This window comes from Caretta caretta, chromosome 12, assembly GCF_965140235.1.
Source record: "Caretta caretta isolate rCarCar2 chromosome 12, rCarCar1.hap1, whole genome shotgun sequence".
NCBI lineage: Eukaryota > Metazoa > Chordata > Testudines > Cheloniidae > Caretta > Caretta caretta.
In genome coordinates, this window is record NC_134217.1 from 43,279,402 (window position 1) to 43,301,595 (window position 22,194).

Below are 22,194 nucleotides of genomic sequence, written 5' to 3' on the forward strand. Positions count from 1 at the left end.
GGAAGGCTCAGCTTAAGGGACTTGCCCCAGCACTCAGATATCCAACTCCCTTGGAGTGCAGACCCAACGGTATATTATGAAATCCGCCTCCTCCCTCAGTGTGGAGGAAGGTATGCACAGCTTCTGATTCCTCTCCCCTCCCCCCCCCCCGCCAGTAATTATGAATTGCACAAACTGGGTTATATTATAAACAAGAAATACATTTATTAACTACAAAAGGTGGATTTTAAGTGACTATAAGAGATAACAGGACAAAACAGATTACTAAGCAAATAAAACAAAACATGCAAGCTAAGATTGTTTAACTAAAAACATTGGTTACAAATAGTAATTTCTCACCTTAGATATTGTTGCAGGCAGATTACAGAAAGTCTTGAAAGGCAGCTACACTGGTTTCCAGCTTGAGACCTCAGGTATTATTACTCACAAGCTAGACACCTTTCCAGCTTGGGCTCAACCCTTCTCCCCCCAGTTCAGTTCTTGCTTCCAGGTGTTTTTCAATGTCTCTTTGTGTGAGGAGGCAAAGGAGAACCAAGATGATGTCACTCCTTTGCCTTATATAGCTCTTGTGTATGGCAGGAACCCTTTGTCTCCCCGTGGAAGAACACTGGCATTCCAAGGGGTGGGTCCAGTACCAGGTGACTCACACCCATGTCTCTGCAGGGCTGTGGTAGCCATTTTACTTGTAGACTGTCTGGACCATCCACAGGAAAACTAAGCTCTTTCACAGTCTATTGTTTCTGCTAATGGCCCATTAGCCCTGTCTGGCTATTCCATTGTTGTACCTGAAGGCAGGGCTGGTGCAAGCATGTTTTGCGCCCTAGGCGAAACTTCCACCTTGCGCCTGCCCCCCAGCCCTGTGGCAGCTCCCTGCCCCCCCTCGCCCTGAGGCAGCCCCCCTGTGGCAGCTCCGCGCCTCCCCCTGCCCTGAGGTGCCCCCCATGTGGTAGCTCCCCGCCGACCCATCTCTCCCTCCCTCCCCTCAGCTCGGGGAGCCGTGCGGCAGCTCCCCCCCACCCCCTCCCTCGGCCTGTGGAGCCGTGAGGCAGCTCCCCGCCGCCCCCTTCCTCGGCTCGCGGAGCCGCATGCGGCAACTCCCCACCCCAGCTCACCTCTGCTCCGCCTCCTCTCTGAGCACGCCGCCGCTTCTTCCGCCTCCCAGGCTTGTGGCGCCAATCAGCCGTTTGGCGCACAAGCGTGGGAGGGAGAGAAGCAGAGCGGGGCGGCGTGCTCGGGGGGGAGGCAGAGCAGCGGTGAGCTGGGGCGGGGAGCGGTTCTCCTGTGCGCCGCCCCTCCCCCCCCCATTTTTGCTGCAGGCAGCCCTCCCCACGCCCCCCTGCCCCAGCTCACCTCCGCTCCACTGCCTCCCCAGAGTGCGCTTTTGGCCGCCCCCAACCACTTGGCACCCTAGGCGACCGCATAGTTCGCCTAGTGGTTGCATCAGCCCTGCCTGAAGGGCTGGTTGCAGGTGACACCCAAAGTAACACATTTGAAATACAGATACATAGTCAATATTCCTAACTTCAGATACAGAAATGGTACAAGCATAGAAATTGGATAATCACATTCAGTAAATCATAACCTTTCCAATGACATCTCACATGAGCCATCTTGCATAAAGTGTATTTCAGTTATGTCATATTCATATCATAAGCATATTTTCATAAAGAATAGGGAGTGAAATGTCACAAAAACTATTTGCTAAACAACTGTACAGTGTTGTAAATCAGGATTCCTGGGTACTATTCCTGGTTCTGGGATGAAGTGTGAGCTAGTGGTTAGAGAGAGCATGGTCAAGCAGCTAGGTTTGGCAGATTCTTTCTGAGAGGCTGAGTGAATGAGACTGGGGTCTGCCATACTATAGGAAAGACTTCTGTGCCCAACTCTGCTAGAAAGGACCTTGCTGAACCTTTCACTTGACTCATTTGTAAAAGCGTGTGGCTAGCATTAGTGTGTAAAGCTAGAATTATAGAAATGTAGGACTGGAAGAAGAGACCTCAAGAGGCCATCTAAACAATCTCCTGCCCCGAGGCAGGACTAAGTATTATCTAGACCATTCCTGACAGGTGTTTTGTCTAACCTGTTCTTAACTGTTTTGTCTAACGGAGATTCTATAACCTTTCTTGGTAATGTGTTCTGGTGCTTAACTACGCTTACAGTTAGAAAGTTTTTCCTAATGTCTAAGCTAAATCTCCCTTGTTGCAATTTAAGCCCATTACTACTTACTTACTTGAAGATTATCATCCCTCTCTCAATCTTCTCTCCAGACCAAACAAACCTATTTTATTCAATCTTTCCTTAGAGGTCATGTGTTTTAGACCTTTAATAATTTTTGTTGCTCTCCTCTGAGCTTTCTACAATTTGTCCACATCTTTCCTGAAGTGTGGTGCCCAGAACTGGACACAATTCTCCAGTTGAGGCCTTATCAATGCTAAGTACAGTGGAAGAATTACTTCTCATGTCTTGCTTACAACACTCCTGCTATTACATCCCAGAATGATGATCACGTTTTTTGCAAAAGTATTGCAATGTTGACTCATATTTAGTTTGTGATCCTCTATAACCCCCAGATCCTTTCCTTCAGTCCTCCTTCCTAAGCAGTCATTTTCCATTTTGTATTTATGCAATTGATTATTCCTTCCTAAGTGTAGTGCTTTGCATTTGTCTTTATTGAATTTCATTCTATTAATTCAGATGATTATTCCAGTTTGTCACAATCATTTTGAATTCTAATCCTGTCCTCCAAAGCACTTGCAAGCCCTCCCAGCTTGGAATAGTCTGCAAACTTTATAAGTGTATTCTTTGTGCCATTATCCAAATAATTTGTGAAGATATTGAATACAACTGGACCCAGGACAGAGCTCTGCTGGAACCCACCCAATATGACCTTCCAGCTTAATTGTGAACCATTGCTAACTGCTCTCTGAGTACACTTTTCCAACCAGTTTTGCACCCACCATATATGTAGTATGTTCTGTTAGACTGTATTTCTCTAGTTTGTTTATGGGAATGCCATATGAGACGTATCAAAAGCCTTGCTAAAGTCGAAATACGGATGGGTGAGGCCTTGCTTAATAATCATGGCTATGCAATGCACACAAATATAAACAGCAGCTAGTGGAAGAGATGAGATTTGAAGTCATTGTCTTCGGGCTGCCATCTAAGCTTATCTTCTTCCCCTTAGCTTAAATGGTGTTTGGACAGGGAATTACTCTGCTTCCCCTAAAGTGGAAGTGTGATTCAGCGCAAATAGAATACACTTGAAAGCTCTGCTTGCTACGTGAAAGTCAGACTGCCCCTAGGGAAGCTGGTTGTTTCTTTGCTTTTTTGTTTTCAATGGGACTTAGCCATCGGTGCCTTCAGGGAAGAAGCCACCTCCAGTGCCCTGTGGTTAAGAAACTGGAGAGCGAGTCTACAAGCTTCACTGCTGGGTGCTCTCCAGTCTTATCTGAAGTCCTGCAATTTCAACAAGATTATCTGCACTCTGAAGAGGAGTTGTTGGCTTGGCAGAACAGATGCAGTGCTTAAACTCTGTACCAGATGTCTGGAGGATACCTAATATAACACTGATTTTTAAAAAAGCCTCCAGAGGCAGTACTGGCAATTACAGACTGATAGACTTAACTTCAGTACCAAGCAAATTTGGCTGAAACAGAAGTAAAGAACAGAGTAAAGAACAGAATGATCAGACACGTAGATGAACATAAGTTGGGGAAGAATCAACATGGCTTTTGTAAAGGGAAATCATGCCTTACCAATCTGTTGGAATTCATGGAGGGTCAACAAGCATGTGAACAAGGATGATCCAGTGAATATAGTGTATGTGGACTTTCAGAAAAGCCTTTGACAAGTGCTACCCCCAAACCTCACAAGCAAAGTGTGCAGTCATGGGACAAGAGGGAAGGTTTTCTAATAGATCAATGAGTTATAGTACTACTTCTTCTAGTCTTGGACTCATCTACCTGGGGTCAGCTCTTCGAATTCTTCTTCTCCATTCCAGTATGTCTTGCAGCAGTTCCTCAGATACTCCGCAGCTAATCAAATCCATTTGTGTGACATCCATCCAACTAGTTTTGGGTCTTCCAAGCCTTTTCTTATCTTCTACTTCTAAGTTTAACACCCTGTTTTCTGTATATTCTTCTGATCTTTTCACATGCCCAAAATATCTAAGCCTGGATTCCTTCATCTTTTTTATAATTAGTACTACCTTTACACACTCCTCATTAATTCATTCCCAAGATGATCTATCCTTGTAACTCCAAGCATCAATATTAATGTTTTAATTTCTACTGTATTCAAGATCTGCTCCTGTCTCTTCTTCACTGCCCAGCATCTGGAGTCATCTAAAACTACAGGCCTGTCGTGTAGATCTTACTTTTCAGTTTGATAGGCATTCACCTATTGTAGATCATTCTGCTCACTTCTCTCCATTTAGTCCAGGTCTTTCCTGTGCCGCTTATAAGTTCGCCATTATCCTGTCTTATCAAACCTAGGTACTTGATCTTCTGTACCTTTTGTTTAGAGGCTGGCATCCCAGACTTACCATTTTGTTGTCTTAGAATCATAGAATATCAGGGTTGGAAGGGACCTCAGGAGGTCATCTAGTCCAACCCCCTGCTCAAAGCAGGACCAATCCCCAATTAAATCATCCCAGCCAGGGCTTTGTCTTCCTACAGGGTATCATCGAATCTACAGGCCACATACTCTGTTTTATTTCTGGTGATTTTATGCCATTTCTTTCAAGTATGCACCTCCATCTCTCTAACTCTTCTTCCGCTTCCTCTTTGCTGTCCCTTACTACTAGTACTACATGATCTGCAAAAAGCATTAATCAAGATTTCACTCTCCGGGAGTTTCCTGTGAGTGCATCAAGCACCAACGTGAACAAAAATAAGAAATAATTTAAATTAAATTTAATAATTATAACATTATAAATAATTTTAATAATAAAAGTAAGAAATAATAGAATAAGAAACCTCTTAGCCCTCTTGACATACCAGCAGAAGAAGGAAGTACCTGGGGCAATTGGATGTGAACATATTGACAAAAAACTGTTTAATTTCATCATGAGGACTGAGAAGATGCCTTAGGCGTGGAGAAAAAGCATATTAGTACCAATATTTAAGACAAAAGGAGACATACAAGTCTGTGGTACCTACTGCAGCATTAAACTCATGAGCCACATGATGAAGATCTGGGAGAAAGTTGATGATAAGAGGCTATGAAGAGAAGTAAAGTTACGTAACAATCATTTTGGATTTGTGCCAGGCAAGTCAACAATGGATGCTATCTTCGCATTAAGATTGCTTGTGGAAAAATATGAGAAAAGAGGAAAATCCTGCACATAGTATTAATCAGTCTTGAAAAGGTTTATAACCACTTTCGGAGAGAAGTCATCTGATTGTGAATGAGAATGAAGCAGATACTTGAATACTAACTATAACAGACTCATCCAGGACACACAAGTGGGTGCTGGTAGCACAGTCAGAAGCCCATGTGGAGAAAGTGAACAGCTTCTAATAAGAGTCATACTACATCAAGGCTTGACACTAAGCAGTTTTGCTCAGTAAATTGCATTTTTCCAAGTTTTCATTTTGGTTTACAGTCAGCACCCTTTTAGTGACACACTGCAACTTTTTCTCCTTTTTTGTTAACAGCACTCGGTGTTGAAGTGGGTGGGAATAAGAATTTGAAAGTTATCAGGGACTTTCATTCAGTGTTCTGGTAAAATGCATTGTGCTTTAGCCAAGGTAAAAGGATATGAAAACTGCAGTTTGAACATGCAAGGTAAGTTTATTTTTGTATTTTTAAATAGCTGTTGTCTGATGTTCTAAACGAAGGTGGACTGCACTGCATATACATGAATGGCTAAGTTGGATGTAGTGAATTTGTGCACTGAATGAGGCAAGGGCTCCATGGGAAGATGGAAAACAGTAAACAATATAGTCGGGTGCAGTCTCATCATTACGATGCACAATCAATGAGACAGAGTTACGGGGTGCTCACTGTGCAGTGAATTAGTCAGGAATGCTCAATGCGCATTCTCCTTTACTCTTAAATGTGCATTTGCTTTTTGTGTTTTATGGTGTCTAGCTACATTTCCTGGAGAAACAGTGACAGTCCTGTTTCTTTTCTTTTAAAAAATTGCTGGACAATTCTGTAAAACGAATTGTGTTTTTCTCAAACCCTGGGACCTGCCAGCGTTAAGGTTGCATGCACACTCTTAACTCCCCACCGCATACATTACAATCGAGTCTTCAGAGAGGCGGTCACCTGATATTATTTCCATAGGGCCATGCCTCATTCATTGCTCAGAAAGGATGGTGTGCAATGAATGAGACAGTGGCCTTGAGGATCCCTGGTTCATTTTAGGACTAATTCTAGTCACAAATTACAACACTCTAAATGGCAGTTGTACCCTGTTGAAATGAGAACTGCAGGCCCAATCCTGCAGCACTGAAGTCAATGAGAATTTTGCCAGTGACTTTCATGGCAGCAAGAATGAGACCTGAATGAGGATAGTAATAGTAAGTGGTCATGTAATTAGAGACTGGTTGGAAATAAATAACCAAAATGGGGCATCGTGAAAGCAGGCATTTCCTTCATGTTAGAGTGATTAACCATGCAACCACATTCTCTTAACACATTTTTGTATGGAAAAATTACACCTACACACACACAAAGGTGAGATACATGAAATGAATCACATATCCATACACTACATTAATTTATTATGAACTTCTGACCACCTCAACTGCCATGTGGCCACTAGTTCACTTCTACAGAACTCATCCTAATATGGAGGAGCTTCAGCACTGTCAAAACTTTAACTAACAAACAATCTGACCTGTCAGACAGAGGTTTCCTTCTCCTCCCTACAAGTGTAGAACTCCTAACACCACCCCCTACCAAAATTAACTCTGCCCAAAAGTCAGTCCTGGGTCAGCAATTGTTTTCTATTCATAAAAGTGCCATGAAGTACCATAAAAGTGCTTCTTCCCATGTCATTCTGATAGCTTTCAGTTCTGCTTCTATTGTGGGTTTCATGTTATCCTTGGTCTATCTTGTCGCCTCTTGCCCTAGGGATTCCAGTCGGATGCCTATCTTGTTACATTATTATGGTCTTTTCTCCCAGCCATTTCCATGTTCATTCCATAATTTCCTGTCCTATCTGTTTCTGTTTTGTCCTCCTCTAGAGTTCTTCATCTGTGCTTTTTTTCTGGCCATCTAACATTGAGGATTTGTTTAAGGCAGCTTTTTATGAAAACTTGAAATCTTATTGAGTCTCCAAGTTTCAGCACCATATAGTAAGATTGACTTACTGAGGGAACTGGGATTGTTTAGTCTGTGGAAGAGAAGAATGAGGGGGGATTTGATAGCTGCTTTCAACTACCTGAAAGGCGGTTCCAAAGAGGATGGATCTAGAGTGTTCTCAGTGGTAGCTGATGACAGAACAAGGAGTAATGGTCTCAAGTTGCAGTGGGGGAGGTTTAGGTTGGATGTTAGGAAAAACTTTTTCACTAGGAGGGTGGTGAAGCACTGGAATGGGTTACCTAGGGAGGTGGTAGAATCTCCTTCCTTAGAGGTTTTTAAGGTCAGGCTTGACAAAGCCCTGGCTGGGATAATTTAGTCGGGGATTGGTCCTGTTTTGAGCTGGGGGTTGGACTAGATGACCTCCTGAGGTCCCTTCCAACCCTGATATTCTATGATTCTATGTCTTATTTTCATAGAAGCTCTGACTGATGATCACATGTTCTGAGGTTTCGATAGTGGCGTAGCAGCTTCCATAAAACTCTTCTATCTATTGTATCAAAGGCTTTTTGGAAAGTCATAAAATTCATAGAAAGTGGTGACTGCCATTCGTTTGATGGTTCTGTGATAATACATAAGGTTACTATTTGATCTATACATGATTTCTCTTGTCTGAACATTGCCTGTTCTTGTTGTAACCTTGAATCTACCGCTTTCCATGTTCTATGTAGAATAATACGTGTAAATACCTTGCTTGGGATAGAGAGAAATTGAATGCTCCTTCAGCTTTTACACTAGCTAAATTCATTTACTTAGGACTTGTCTACACTGCTCTGCAGTTTGGACGATGGAGAACTGTAAATAGCCATGCACACCAAAGTGCTGTGCTGTAATTCCCCCATGTGGATGCTGTGGGCACAAACTAAATGGTTGCTAGTTCACATTAACGTTGTCCTGTTGGAAGAGAACTACATTAATGTGAACTAAGAACCTTATAGCCCTGGTCTACACAAGGAGTTGAGGTCGAATTTAGCAGCATTAAATCGATTTAACCCTGCACCCGTCCACAAAATGAAGCCCTTTTTTCCACTCAGAGGGCTCTTAAAATCGATTTCCTTACTCCACCCCCGACAAGGGGATTAGCGCTGAAATTGGCCTTGCAGGGTCGAATTTGGGGTACTGTGGACGCAATTAGACGGTATTGGCCTCCAGGAGCTATCCCAGAGTGCTCCATTGTGACCGCTCTGGACAGCATTCTCAACTCAGATGCACTGGCCAGGTAGACCGGAAAAGGCCCTCGAACTTTTGAATTTCAATTTCCTGTTTGGCCAGCGTGGCAAGCTGAGTGCAGAGCTCATCAGCAGAGGTGACCATGATGGAGTCCCAGATTCGCAAAAGAGCTCCAGCATGGACCGAACGGGAGGTACGGGATCTGATCTCTGTATGGGGAGAGGAATCCATGCTATCAGAACTCTGTTCCAGTTTTCGAAATGCCAAAACATTTGTCAAAATCTCCCAGGGCATGAAGGACAGAGGCCATAACAGGGACCCAAAGCAGTGCCGCATGAAACTTAAGGAGCTGAGGCAAGCCTACCAGAAAACCAGAGAGGCAAACGGCTGCTCCGGGTCAGAGCCCAAAACATGCCGCTTCTATGATGAGCTGCATGCCATTTTAGGGGGTTCAGCCACCACTACGCCAGCCGTGTTGTTTGACTCCTTCAATGGAGATGGAGGCAACACGGAAGCAGGTTTTGGGGATGAGGAAGATGATGATGATGAGGTTGTAGATAGCTCACAGCAAGCAAGCGGAGAAACCGGTTTTCCCCACAGCCAGGAACTGTTTCTCACCCTGGACCTGAAGCCAGTACACCCCGGACCCGCCAGGCGGAGAAGGGACCTCTGGTGAGTGTACTTTTTTAAATAGCATACCTGGTTTAAAAGCAAGCGTGTTTAATGATTAATTTGCCCTGGCATTCGTGGCTCTCCTAGATGTACTCCCAAAGCCTTTGCAAAGGTTTCTGGGGAGGGCAGCCTTATTCCGTCCTCCATGGTAGGACACTTTAAAACTCCAGGCCAGTAGCACGTACTCGGGAATCGTTGCAGAACAAAGCATTGCAGTGTATGTTTGCTGGCGTTCAGATAACATCTGTTCTTTATCCCTCTGTGTTATCCTCAGGAGAGTGATATTATTCATGGTCACCTGGTTGAAATAGGGTGCTTTTCTTAAGGGGACATTCAGAGGTGCCCGATCCTGTTGAGCTGTTTGCCTGTGGCTGAACAGAAATGTTCCCTGCTGTTAGCCACAGGGATGGGGGAGGGACTAGCCATGCGGTGGGGGAAGGCAAAATGCGACCTTGTAACGAAAGCACATGTGCTATGTATGTAATGTTAACAGCAAGGTTTACTGTGAAAGAGTGTACCCATTGTTCTATAAAATGTCTTTTTAAATACCACTGTCCTTTTTTTTTTTCTCTCCACCAGCTGCATGTGTTTCAAGGATCACAGGATCTTCTCCTTCCCACAGGCTAACGAAGATTAGAAGGCCAAAAAAGCGCACTCGCAATGAAATGCTCTCTGAGCTCATGCTGTCCTCCCACACTGACAGAGCACAGACAAATGCGTGGAGGCAGACAATGTCAGAGTGCAGGAAAGCACAAAATGACCAGGAGGAGAGGTGGCGGGCTGAAGAGAGTAAGTGGTGGGCTGAAGCTGAAAGGTGGCGGCAGCGTGATGAGAGGAGGCAGGATTCAATGCTGAGGCTGCCGGAGGATCAAGCTAATATGCTCCAGCGTATGGTTGAGCTGTAGGAAAGGCAGCTGGAGCACAGACCGCTGCTACAGCCCGTGTAACCAACCACCCTCGTCCTCAAGTTCCATAGCCTCCTCACCCAGATGCCCAAGAACGCAGTGGGGGGACCTCCGGCCACCCAGCCACTCCACCACAGACGATTGCCCAAGCAAGAGAAGGCTGGCTTTCAATAAGTTTTAAAGCTTTAAACTTTTAAAGTGCTGTGTGGCCTTGTCCTTCCCTCCTCCACCACCCCTCCCGGTGCTTCTCTCCTCCACCACCCCTCCTAGGCTACCTTGGCAGTTATCCCCCTATTTGTGTGATGAATTAATAAAGAATGTGAAGCAACAATGACTTTATTGCCTCTGCAAGCGGTGATCGAAGGGAGGAGGGGAGGGTGGTTAGCTTACCGGGAAGTAGAGTGAACCAAGGGGCGGGGGGTTTCATCAAGGAAAAAGAAACAGAACTTTCACACTGTAGCCTGGCCAGTCATGAAACTGGTTTTCAAAGCTTCTTTGATGTGCACCGCGCCCTCCTGTGCTCTTCTAGCTGCCCTGGTGGCAGGAAGAGGGGAATCGAGGCAACACAAAGCTTGATGAAGAGGGATAAGTGGGAAGAGGCAGAGCTTTGCATGTGGTGGTAAGGGGCTTACATTTGATAATATATCAGAAGGGAAGCCTCTGGGGGGGATTCAAAATGGGGAGTGACGTGATCAGACCAACAAGCAGGAAAGATGAGCTTAGTAGCAGGATTTTGTATGGGCTAGACAGGGGTGGTATGTGCGTTTGAGAGTGCTGGATGTTGCAGTAATCCAGGCAGGGCAGAGAGGATAGAGAGACAAGGAAATCTTGGAGCTGTTAAAGAGGAAGAAGCAGCAGCATTTGGAAATGGCTTGGATGTGCAGGGCAAGGTGAAGAGAAAAGTCATGAATCAGCCACAGGTTGCAGGCATGAGTGATAGTGTGGATGGTCTGGTGATGGTGATATGAATAGGAGGAAAGATAAGCAATTTGGTTTTGACAGTGTTCATTTTAAGATGACAACAAGACACACAAGAGGAGGTGTTTGGAAAAACAAGCTAAGATGCACAGCTGGATGGAAGGGAACAGGTCAGTGGAAGACTTGTGCACTGTTGAGATGCCTAGAAACAGGATGTAAAGTGAGAAGAGAAAAAGGCCCTAGAGAAAGCCCTGGGGAACCCCACAGAGAGAAGGTGAGGGGAGGAGTTTCCACTGAAAGATGCTGGAAGGATGGTCAGGAGGTTGAAGGAAAACCAGCCGAGGATATCTTGAAAGGCCAGTGAGGATGAGATGTCAAAAAGGAGAGGATGACCAACAGCACTGAAAGCTGCAGAGGATGAGGACAGCCCAGGAACAGGTCATTAGAGACCCTAGTGATGGAAGCCTCAATAGACTGGAAACAAGGGATCCAAGACAGCTGGAGGAGGGGGCACTGGTTGCAAACTGCATTGTCAGTGATTTTAGAGCTGAAGTGAAGGAGAGAGGTGGAATGATAGTTGGAAAAGCAGATGGGGTTGAGGGATGATTTTCTTGAGGATAAGAGACCAGGGTATGCTTATATTGAAAGAGGTCAGAAAGGGAGGGCAGGAAGAGGTTGAGGGAGGGGATAAACACAGGGGGAAAGGAAGTCCGCCTAGTCTAGTGGACTACTCCCGTCTTCATTCTTTTTCTTTGTTGGAGTCTATTGCACAACTGTGGTGACTTGAGACAATGATGCAGATGACCATGCCTTTTGTACAATGCCTTTGGACAATGCCTTTCGTACAATGCCTTTGGACAAACGCTGTTCAGAGTGCTCCAGCAGGTCAGTGATAGCGTTCTCCTGAGGCTGTACAGTATTCTCTAGCAGTGACTTCTGATTCTAACTGACTTTGTTCATATTTGAGGATGGACCATCAAAATGTGTCCTCTGCCCCTGTGGAGTAGGTGGGCCTTGACATCACCATGTGGAACCTAATGATCTGACTGTGACAAGGCTGCAGTTTTCACCTCCTCTGCCTCCCACTCCAACCCCAAAAGACTGATTCTTACCCTCTTGAGAGAAATTCCTGGCTAAGAACACGGGGACTGATATTAAACTGAAATTTAGGCTTGTATACCTTCTCTGATGAATTCGCTTTCATACAGTTTGTGAAGGGAAGACTACTGCTCCCTATTAATTGGAGAAGTCTCTGTTTTAGTCATATTATATAGAAATATTCATAGATTGCAAGCCCAGAAGGAACCATCATGGTCAAATCAATAATCACCGCTGCAGCCTTGTTTGGATACTGAGAAAGCAACTGACAACCTTAGATGGCATTGTCTCTGTGCAGCCATGATGTAGTTTGGGACTGGTTAGAACAGACTCTCTCTGACCCCTTAGCCTCTGTGCTAGTTAAAAAATTGTCCTTCAGAAGGTTTCAGTGGGTGTAGCAGTGAGGCAGCAGTGTCTGCTGTCTCCCACGTTCTTATATCCCCTCCTCTTTGTGTTTAGCAGTATAAACTTTGCCTAATTGCTTAGGAGGCTAATAGCTATTAAGGTGATTCTTTGAGGAAACAGAATTCATAATGGGTGGGATATTCTCAAGGGCCTAAGGGACTTTGGAGCACAATCCCATGGAAAGGTAATGGGACTTGGGTGCTTTTGAAAATCCCACCAGAATTGACATCTGTGGACACAATTGTAGCAAACCTTTGAAACAGAGATTTCAGTTATGCCAGCATCAGAAATAATTAAAATGTGTAGGGCTTGATTTGGCTTCACAAAAATAATGAACCATTTGGAGCTTCTTTCATTAGTTATTATAAAAAAAGTTGTGCTCTCCCAGTGTCACATAGGTGATGCCAGCACTGAGTGAAATACTGTGAATTAGAATTTCCACATAGACAAACAGCACACTGCTAACACCACTTCTGATTACTGCAAACTACGAGGATTCCTTGTCCATGAGAGCTGGAAACAACTTGCTCCAGCTCTGTGTCCTCTGGAGATTTTAATTCATCTGTATGACATGCCAATGGCCTGGGATGTGAAAAGGTGTTTTTCTCCCAGTTTGGGCTTCAAGGCCAACTTAGATAAATGTGTTTGGAGCAGGGAAGCTGCTGTTTAGAGTGTCTCCACCTCTGTTTGGGGGGGGCTCCCAATGGAATGGGTATTTCAGTCTGAATCACAAACACTCTGCGAATTACAAAGGGAAAAGAAAATTGTGGGAGCAACTGGGAATGGAATTGCCTGGAACGGTCTCAAAAATCCTGAACTCCCTATTAACAGATCTCCTTTAAAAATAATGTTAAAAAATTAAACCTCTCTGGGGCATTGATTCATAGCCAGGCCCATGAGCGGTCTGCACATGTCTCTGGGACAAGGGACGTATCTCTGTTCAGATCTCTTCCCTTCCATATTGGCTGCATGCACAAGCTGCAGTAGAAGTGCTGGCAGCTATTGCAGTGTCTCATTTTGCAGCTTTGGAGATTCATAGCTAGCTTCATGATTTTATAAAACATTTGTGTTCTCCATACGTTATCAGTCATTGGCAGACTCATTGTTTTATAATGTACTTCTCAGCAAGCTGTTTGCGACTCATCACCCTGCTTGCTTTATAGTCTATAAATATTTAATTCTTTAATAAACTGCTTATATGTAATATCAAATGACTGATGCATTCTCTCTCCCCCTTTCAATAGTTCTCCTATTTGCAAAACAATTCTTTCTTTTTCTAAATAGCAATATGTTTCATAAATGTTTGAATTTCCTTTTTCTAAGTAGCAGTTTCTTCAGGGTGTTTGGTAAAATGACAGGCAGAGCAATGGCTCCTGCAGCATTAAATCAAGTGCCCCATGCTTGCCCTGTAGTGGGGAGAGCTGCTTCAGAATGGTCACCTGTTTGTAATTAGAAACATTGTGCTGGGATAGCCGCTGATCACATTTCAACTCTATGCATGTAAAAATAGCATTTATAGTCAGCAGTGGTGGCCTCCATACTGTTGCAGTTGGAAGTTTGTGTCACAACCCTAATCTTATTCTAAGAATGGACAGGAGTTCTCGTGCATGGATTTGGTTTTGGTTTACATAAAAAAGATAAAACACCAGCTCCAGTGAATTCCACAGTCAGTATCAAAAGCAGTGAGATTTCTCCTTTGCTATAGGCTCCCAAGACTTTTTGGGGAAGATAAAATACAGGGAAGATTTTTTTTTTAAGTGTGTATAATGCCCTGAGAGAGGTTCAGCTAGGACAGAGATCCAAACCTAGGCTCAACCACTTGCCTCTTCAACCTCCTCAAGCAACCCTTTGGATTTAGCAGCCATTCCCTTCTGAAAGAGCTACCTCTTTCAGACTTAGCACACCCTGCTCATGCATCCCAGTTTGAGGCTCCATAGCCACTATCATTCCATGACTGCTCCAGCCCCACAGCCTGGGACTGCCAACCCCCCAGCTCAGCCTTCATGTCCCTTACTACAGGGCCACCCTTCCTTGACTTGCAACTTGCCACCCCTCCCAAGGCTCAGTAGTCACCTATTCTTTTCCCTGAAGCGCTATCTTCCCTCTGTGGAATGAGGAACTAGTTACCTATAGATGCTGAATGTTTTTAAACACCACTAATCCATGTTCCCTGGGAGGCTGAAGGAGGGAGTGGAAGTGCAGTATCCTAGCTTTTTTAGCTTAATTCTTTCTCCTCTCCTTAGAGTTCCTTTCTCCATCCACTGGGCCTCCTAACTCTTCAGCTACCTCAAGTGCCTTGTCTGCATTTGGAGCAAGAAACTGGCTTGTTCAAAAGTGTCATATGTAATCTTAGTGAAACAACCTCCCATTCACTCAACATGACCCCTTTCACTCTGCACTGACATGCCCACACACCACAATGCATTAAACCCAGACACAACAGTGCCTTTGGGACAGTCTGTATCCCTATAGTCACCCTTTTTACAAGACTATGATACATTTCGTACAAAGTATGCCTGGTGAGGTATCATTTAAAAACTCATAATTTGCTGATCATTATTGGTCTGGTAAAATGTGTTGCAACATCATACGTAAAGTTATAAGATTCTACTGTATGATATTAAGACATGGTCCAAGCCTGAAGAGCAGTCACAAACCAGTTCTCCAGCAACAAAAGATTAGTCGACGACTCAGCCAGGTGTCAAACACATGAAATGGACCATCACCTGGTTAAGTGGCCATTCTTTGGCACTAAAGAAGATGTGGGCGAAAATCTATATCTTGACAAAGAAACAGCTGTAGGTTTCCGTTCACACAGACTTTCTGTCCCCTGAACCTCAGCTGGAGATGATTCTCAAAGAAGAGAAAGAGCTATAAGAAATGAGAGTAGATGCTCCAAATTTTCTCTCCCTTTCTTTCTACCCACGGCATCCACAATTGGACTGGGGGAAGGGATCCTGACTGAAAGAGTTTCAGACAGTGAAACTGCTGAAGCATGTGGTGGGAGAGACTTTGCTTTGAATTCACTTAGCTTTTAAGTTAGGCATTAGTTGCATTTTACTTTTATTTCTTGTAACCAGTTCTGACTTTCATGCCTCATTACTTGCAGTCACTTAAAATCTATCTTTCTGTAGTTAATAAACTTGTTGTACTGATTTATTTAAGCCAGTGTGTTTGGATTCAAGTGTGATTGGGAAACTCCATTTGGGATAACAGGATTTGTGCATATCATTTTCTATTAATAAAATAACAGACTGTATGTGAGCTTTTGTTGTCCAAGAGAGGGTTGGGCAGTACAAGATGCACATTCTGGGGCAAGTATGGAGCTGGGAATTTGCTGAAGTGTAATTCAAGAGTGGCTGGCTATAGCACTGATATACTATAACTGGGAGTAACTTACAGGCTGGAGGCTGTGTGTGAGCAGACCAGGAGTGGTTACTGTCATGGCAAAGCAGTGTAAAAGCATCCCCTCAGTTCTCACTTCAGGTTGGAGAACTGAGGGGATGCAGCTGTTCTTCAGTCCAGATTGTACCCTGTAATGTCACAGCCTTACACCTGCCCTGTCTGATGTGACCCCTTTACCCTGAAATGATAGCCCCAGCCCCTAGTACCAGCCATTTCTCCTTCACATTATGTGATCCCTTCATCTGAAAAAGGTATGTCCCTGATGTGACATGACACCTCCAACCCAACACAGCACATCTCACCATGATATGATGATGACCCTTCACTGTGTTGAGATGGCAAATCCCCTCCCCTCTAAGATTCCCTTGAAGTGACTTCTGAGATTCTCCTGCTGTGACTCATTTCATAGTGACCCAGCATGATCCCGTTTAGATCCCAGCAACCTAGCAAAACCTTCCTCACTGATTTGTCAAATGAGTTCCCTTTTATCACATCACAACACAACCTTTTCCCTGCCAGGCTCAGCTGGCATGCCATCTCCTGCCTTTCAGTGACATAACCTCCCTGCCTTTTGGATGGCAAAAATTCTCCATGTGAAGGAGAATTTGACACCCAAGAAGCATATTTGTTTTCAGGTATCTGCTTTCTTAACCATATACATACCAATGATGGGTTCTAGTGGTTGTGCTCATAGACCCTGGTCAGGATCAAGGACCCATTAGGCTGATCTCTGCACCAACACAGGCAAACAGATGGTTTGAGTCTCAAAGAGTTTACAGTCTAAAGAAGAAAAAGCCAGACAGAGGTCAGGTCACCTGAGCACAGTGACTAGATGCTGGCATGCACACATCCTATTAGTCATCTCTCTCTTCATTTGTTTTTATATTTTTGCTTTATTTATATTATTCTATATTTTCCTGGCCGCAGTGGGTGTTTCAAAAGCGGCTTGTCTTGTGTGCAGGGTGTACTCACAGGCTTTCACCTGGATCCAGGGAAGTTATGTTTGGTTTGGTGATCCTTGCCTAGAGGCTGGTACTCTTGTGATCCATTCTGCCTCAGAAATTGATAGTGATAACCTGCACTGAGGTGTGGCAGGGCTCCTGTGCTTACCACTTCGTCTAATCTATCCTAGGCATGTCTGTAGATCCCATCAGTAATAATCTTATTTAGTACTTAGATAGTGCTGACCTTCATAGCATGGTACAGCCATTAGCTAATCCTCACAGCACTCCTGGATGGTAGGTTGGTAAATATCCTCCCCATTTTACAGAAGGAAAGCTGAGGCATAGAGAGGTGGAGTGACTTGTGCTAGGACATAGAGTGAGACTGAGCCAGGATTAGAATTTAGGACGACCTGACCTCAATTGCTTTCTACTCAGTTCTCCAGACCACGTTGCCATCACCATAGTACCTGAGCAGAGACCAGGTAAATTAGACCTGCATCATAGAGCTCCAGTGGACTTTATAGGGGTTCTGCCCATCACCCTTTTCAGCTTCTAGGAAGATAGGGTGTGTGTGTGTTTGGCTGATACATCCATTTCTCATGCATGATGAAAGTGGCAGCAAAGAAAGATAGATGAGTCCATGAGCCTGAGTACATACAAGCAGCAGCATCTGGGAGTTCTCCTCTTTGCCACAGCACCAACCTGTACCCCAGTGTCCCCCCTTGGAATAATTGTAGGAGAAGAGAGCACTAGCCTGTCCATCCTGCTTTTCTTCTGTCTGGATCACCTCAGCACCTGCTCTCTGCTTGGAGGAGACCTGGCTTGACCTCATACCCCAGTTACGGTGGCCTTAAGAACGCTTCAGTAGAGCGCTATGGAACTTCTTTCAAACGTACAATTAGGTCTGATCCTCCGCTGCTATGAGGATAACTGCACTGCGGCCAATGAAACTATGCTGGCATACACCAGCTGAAGATCTGGCCCTTAGTTTCCTGGAAGACCGACTAAGTCTCTCCTCATCTGTGTCTGCAGTGTGAGATGAGAGAGGAATTCTTTTCATGGTAGAGCCCACCTGAACTGCTCTTGTCTCAGAGTACCACCTTGTAGGCAGGGAAGAGACCAATAGCCCCTCTCTCTCTGGAGATGAGCTCTGGCTGCAGCTTGAGCTGTGCCAATGGGCCAGAGTGCTGCTGAGGACGTTGTCTTGGCTGGAGCTGTTTGCACTCGGTATGTGGCTAGACATGTCTAGACATGGGTTTTTCTGACGTAGCTATCAAGCACAGTCGACCACAGCTGAAATGACCACATTTCTGTTTGCCATTGGTTGTTTATGCCCCCTATACTTCTTATTAACCCCTTGTTCTCATCTGTAGGTCAACCCAACTGATCCAGAGGAATATTCCTAGCTAAACATACTTGCAAAATATCCAGTAATCCCTATCCTATATATACCTTTATTTTTTGCACTTGTAATATTGAGCAATAACTGAAATTGATACAGGAACAAATGCCCTGAAGTCATGAGCTTAACTGGCAGGAGGATTTGGCCTGTGCTGTGCCATGACTGTTCTATCTGCTCTTCAGCAGAGCCTGTGATAGTGACAGCAATGAATACCCCTGTTCCACAGCTACCTGAGCTGGAAGGAGCTACACTTGACCCTGCTTTTGGTTTTCAGTGGTAGTGAGACAAAGCCAGTAGGGCAGAGACCTATCTGCTGTTGCCCCAGGGCTCCTGTCCTTGAAGAACACATTTGAGGCTGGTATTAGCAGTGGCCAGCCTGGGCTGGTGGAGCCCTGCACCAGCTGCACACTGCTGTGTTTTCACCCCCTCCTTGAGGCTGTTTCATTGGCATGCTCCGGTGCTACAGATTTGTGGTATGAAGCAGCCCTTCTCTGGTTCCTCTTCTCCCCTCCCTTCTGCCAAGCATTCTTGATGCAATTTCTGAATTAAAACTGGGAATTATCTGGGCAACCAGCTTCCAGACCTAAAAGAGGCTCCAGGCAGCATGTGTACCTGGTGCTGCAGCTGAAATAAGGGTAAAGGTAAATAAGTAAATCATGCAGTGGGCTGTGCCATTCCCTAATGAGCCTGTTTGTCCCAAGCACTGTGCTGAGGAGCCTCTTCTCCTTGGTGATAACCTTTCTGCATATTAATATTATGCATGTATTCCATGTGACTTCTTCTGACTTGCCACCTCCTCCTTCCCACTCATTTAAATAAAAATAATTTATGTGGACATTCCTTCAGTCAGGATTTTCTCTTTCCCCCCCTTTAATATTTCGCTGATGCTTTGCGCACAAATGAGGTCATTATGCTTTTGCATATCATTAGGGCTTTATAAAGAACAACAGCGACATCTGCATGTGCCACAGCGCCACAGAGTTGGGGGAAAATACAGAAAAAAAGCCCCGAATGAGCTCTGAGCATGTCGGCTCTCTTTCCTCAGCTTCCTTCACCACCACCACGTACATGAGTAATTGTACAGTGTAATCACATCATGGCTCATCTGAATATTCATAGCCGAGACAAAGCTTTGGAGGAGAAGAATTATGGGGAAAGGGGAAGTGGAAGGGGGAGAATTTAAATATAAAACAGCATTGCATTTCCAAAAGAAGGTGTGCATTCTGCACAAGGAATTCATTTGAAATCCAAATTGTCTGTCTGCACCATTCAAAATCTGGGGGCAGTAGGGTAGCATTGCACACATACCCTCTCCATTCCAGAGGAAAAATAAAACAAAACAACAAATAGTTACAGAAAAGCCCCCAGTAGAAGTGATATTTGAAGAGTCACCAACAGTAGCTAACCAGCTGCTGTTTTACCAGGAATGAAATAGTCCACTGAGGGAGCTTTAGAAAGACCCCAATTAATATGTTGTGCATGTATAAGATCTACAAAGAGCCAACTGTATTCCTCTCTCCCCCCAACCACCACCTTCCTTCCCTGGCCAGTGCCAGTGGAGATTGATCTTAGCTACCAAATAATTGATTAATCACTTCACCAGTGACAACACTCCTCTCCAAAAAGCAAGAAAGAAAAAAAAGAAAAAACAAACATAAAGAGGCAACTGTTCACTAATTAGGGTATAAATTACCGCTGGTTCCATCCCTCTCTTTATCTTAATAAAAAAAAAGAGAGGGAGAGAGAGAAATATAATTCCCATGTTAATGTGTATGTTGCCTTCATTGTTTTACTTTTACTATGTATATCCTTTATTAATATTAACGAGATAGGGTGGTGGTGTTTGTCAAAGCTGTGGCTGGCTCTGCCAGTGCATTCCCCAAAGAGATCCTATTTCCATACCACTGGAGTTTATATTCCTTTAAATGTCTAGCGCAGCACCATTTCCCTCTTTTTAATACACCACTCTGCTGGAATTAGAAGAATCCAAGGTTATATCCAACATCAAAGGTTCCCCAGTCGTCATGATTTTAGTAAAAGTGAAGACAGCTCATGGAATGAGTCCCCGGCTTTTGAAGATAGGCATCAGAGGGACCTTTCTCTCCCTCCTCCCACAACTTTGTACCTCTCCTGGCTCTGCATGTCCCACGCTAACGCGGTTTAATGATATGCAAATGAAATATGCATAAAACCATTCTACTGTATGATGATTAAACACTGGAGACATTAACAGCCGACGCTTCACTGTTTGACTGTAATAATCTTTCCTGAACATCCACTTTGATTGCGGAGTTATGGAAACCCATAGCAGTTGGCAGAGAGAGAGCGAAGGAAGGAGAGATGCAGGGACGCATCACCCATCTCTGCGTTTATCCCACTCCAGGAGACGTTCCCCCTTTGTACTGCATTCCTAGTGCTGTCTTTTGTAATCCACCCATGCGGTCGCATCAGGGCGATTAGCGGGAAAAAACCTCTTTTCTCTTAATGTTTCAAAGCTCATTAGCCAAACGATTATTCCTCATTAACAGCAAAAGCTCATTCATTAAAAGGGAAAATATGCCCAAAAGATGCCAGCGCGGTTCATCCTGAGCCCTGTAGCTGGGCTGTAAATCCCGTGCTAGTATTTTCCATGCAAAAGGGATGCGCGCCAGTCCACATTTTTTTAAAAAAGGAAAAGAAAACAGTTCGTGTGTTTTGTAAAATCCGCAAGAGAGGCCATCAGAATTCCCATTGTATGACTTTATTTTTGTCTCTCCCTTTTGATTCCAGCGCCCGTCCCTGGCTCAGCGCCCGGTGCCAACAGAACACCTTTCAGGATCCACAGCAGCGCAGATAATGTAAGTAGCCAGCTGTCCCTGAAACCCGCTTCCCAAACCCCACAAAGCGTGTGTATGGATTTTCTCTTTCTCACCCCTCCAGTATGCCACCCGGGCTTCACAAGTAGCACCTTCCAAATCTCGCCGTCTTCAAGTTTGTGCATGTCTGTGTGGCATCCCTCCTCCTCCTTCACTCCCATAGTGGATCTTGTAAAGGGCTTCAGATCGGCCCCATTCATCTCCCTGGTGATAGCAGTGAATGTAGATAAATCTCTGCCTGCCTGCTTGCTGCTGGAGTATGATTTTTATTTTGTCTTCTGTGTATACCTGGGTCAGAAAATGGGATGTACATGCACATGCACACTCGTGTGTGGGTGTGTGTCTCATATACACACGTGTGTATGTATATAGAGAGAAATAAATACACACACACAGGTGTGTATACATAAACATACACATACCTCACATACATACACATGTGCTTGAAAATGTCTGAGGCAGTGTGTGCATATGAGTATGTGTGTATATATACACAGATAAGCATCTCTAGCTATATCTAGATAAACATTCCCCCTCCTCCCAGCAGAGGCTGTGTGCATCTATGCTCCTGCCCTATAAGAGCTGTATTCCAGGCTTCCTTCGGAATTCTGTTTGGAGACCTTTATGCTCCCTTCTCTGTCTCTTCCGAGCTGCAGAATTGGCATCTTTCCCTGAGGTTCTCCGAATGGCAAGTGGCATCGACTGTAGCCTGCATTCTTGCAGCTTCCTGTGGCATTTCTCTCTCGATGTCGGCTACTCCCTTTTGTTTGTTGATGACTGGGCTGGGGGTTTTGGTTTTATTGTTTTGTTTTTTTCTTTAGTTAATTTATAAATGAACCCGAATGTCAAACAAACCAACAGCTTGTGCAAAAAAAAAAAAAAAGCCCCGCACAAGCGCCTTCTGCTGCGACAGATGCCCAGATTGCCCCTGGCACGGAGGATGGGCACAAGGGGTTTGTTGTTGTGGTTTCTCTTTTGCTGTTTTTGTTGTTCCGTTTATTTTAAAACTCCAGGATGCCGGCCTCGGCGTGGAATGCCGCGGTGTCATGGCGGAAACGACGGCCTTTGTTTCCCAGGGTGCGAAAGCATCCCTTGTGCTGGATCCACTG

General features: G+C 44.6%; 1 protein-coding gene and 1 long non-coding RNA gene across 16 annotated transcripts in view; both read left to right on the forward strand.

Moving 5' to 3' along the window:
* The window catches only part of PMFBP1 (polyamine modulated factor 1 binding protein 1), a 360,702-nt gene that overhangs the window by 134,331 nt on the left and 204,177 nt on the right, over window positions 1-22,194 (forward strand). For all 15 annotated transcript variants that reach the window (XR_012664618.1, XM_048816955.2, XM_075118503.1 and 12 more), the window contains one exon: window positions 21,000-21,067. Coding sequence is in view for 14 of the 15 variants with exons in the window: in XM_048816955.2 (XP_048672912.2) it covers window positions 21,000-21,067 (68 nt within the window). In the remaining variant the exon portion in view is untranslated. The remainder of the gene's footprint in view (window positions 1-20,999; window positions 21,068-22,194) is intronic.
* LOC142068686 (uncharacterized) lies at window positions 9,071-10,392 on the forward strand. Its single transcript, XR_012664620.1, has 2 exons — window positions 9,071-9,153; window positions 9,733-10,392. It is a non-coding gene; the product is annotated as an uncharacterized LOC142068686 (long non-coding RNA).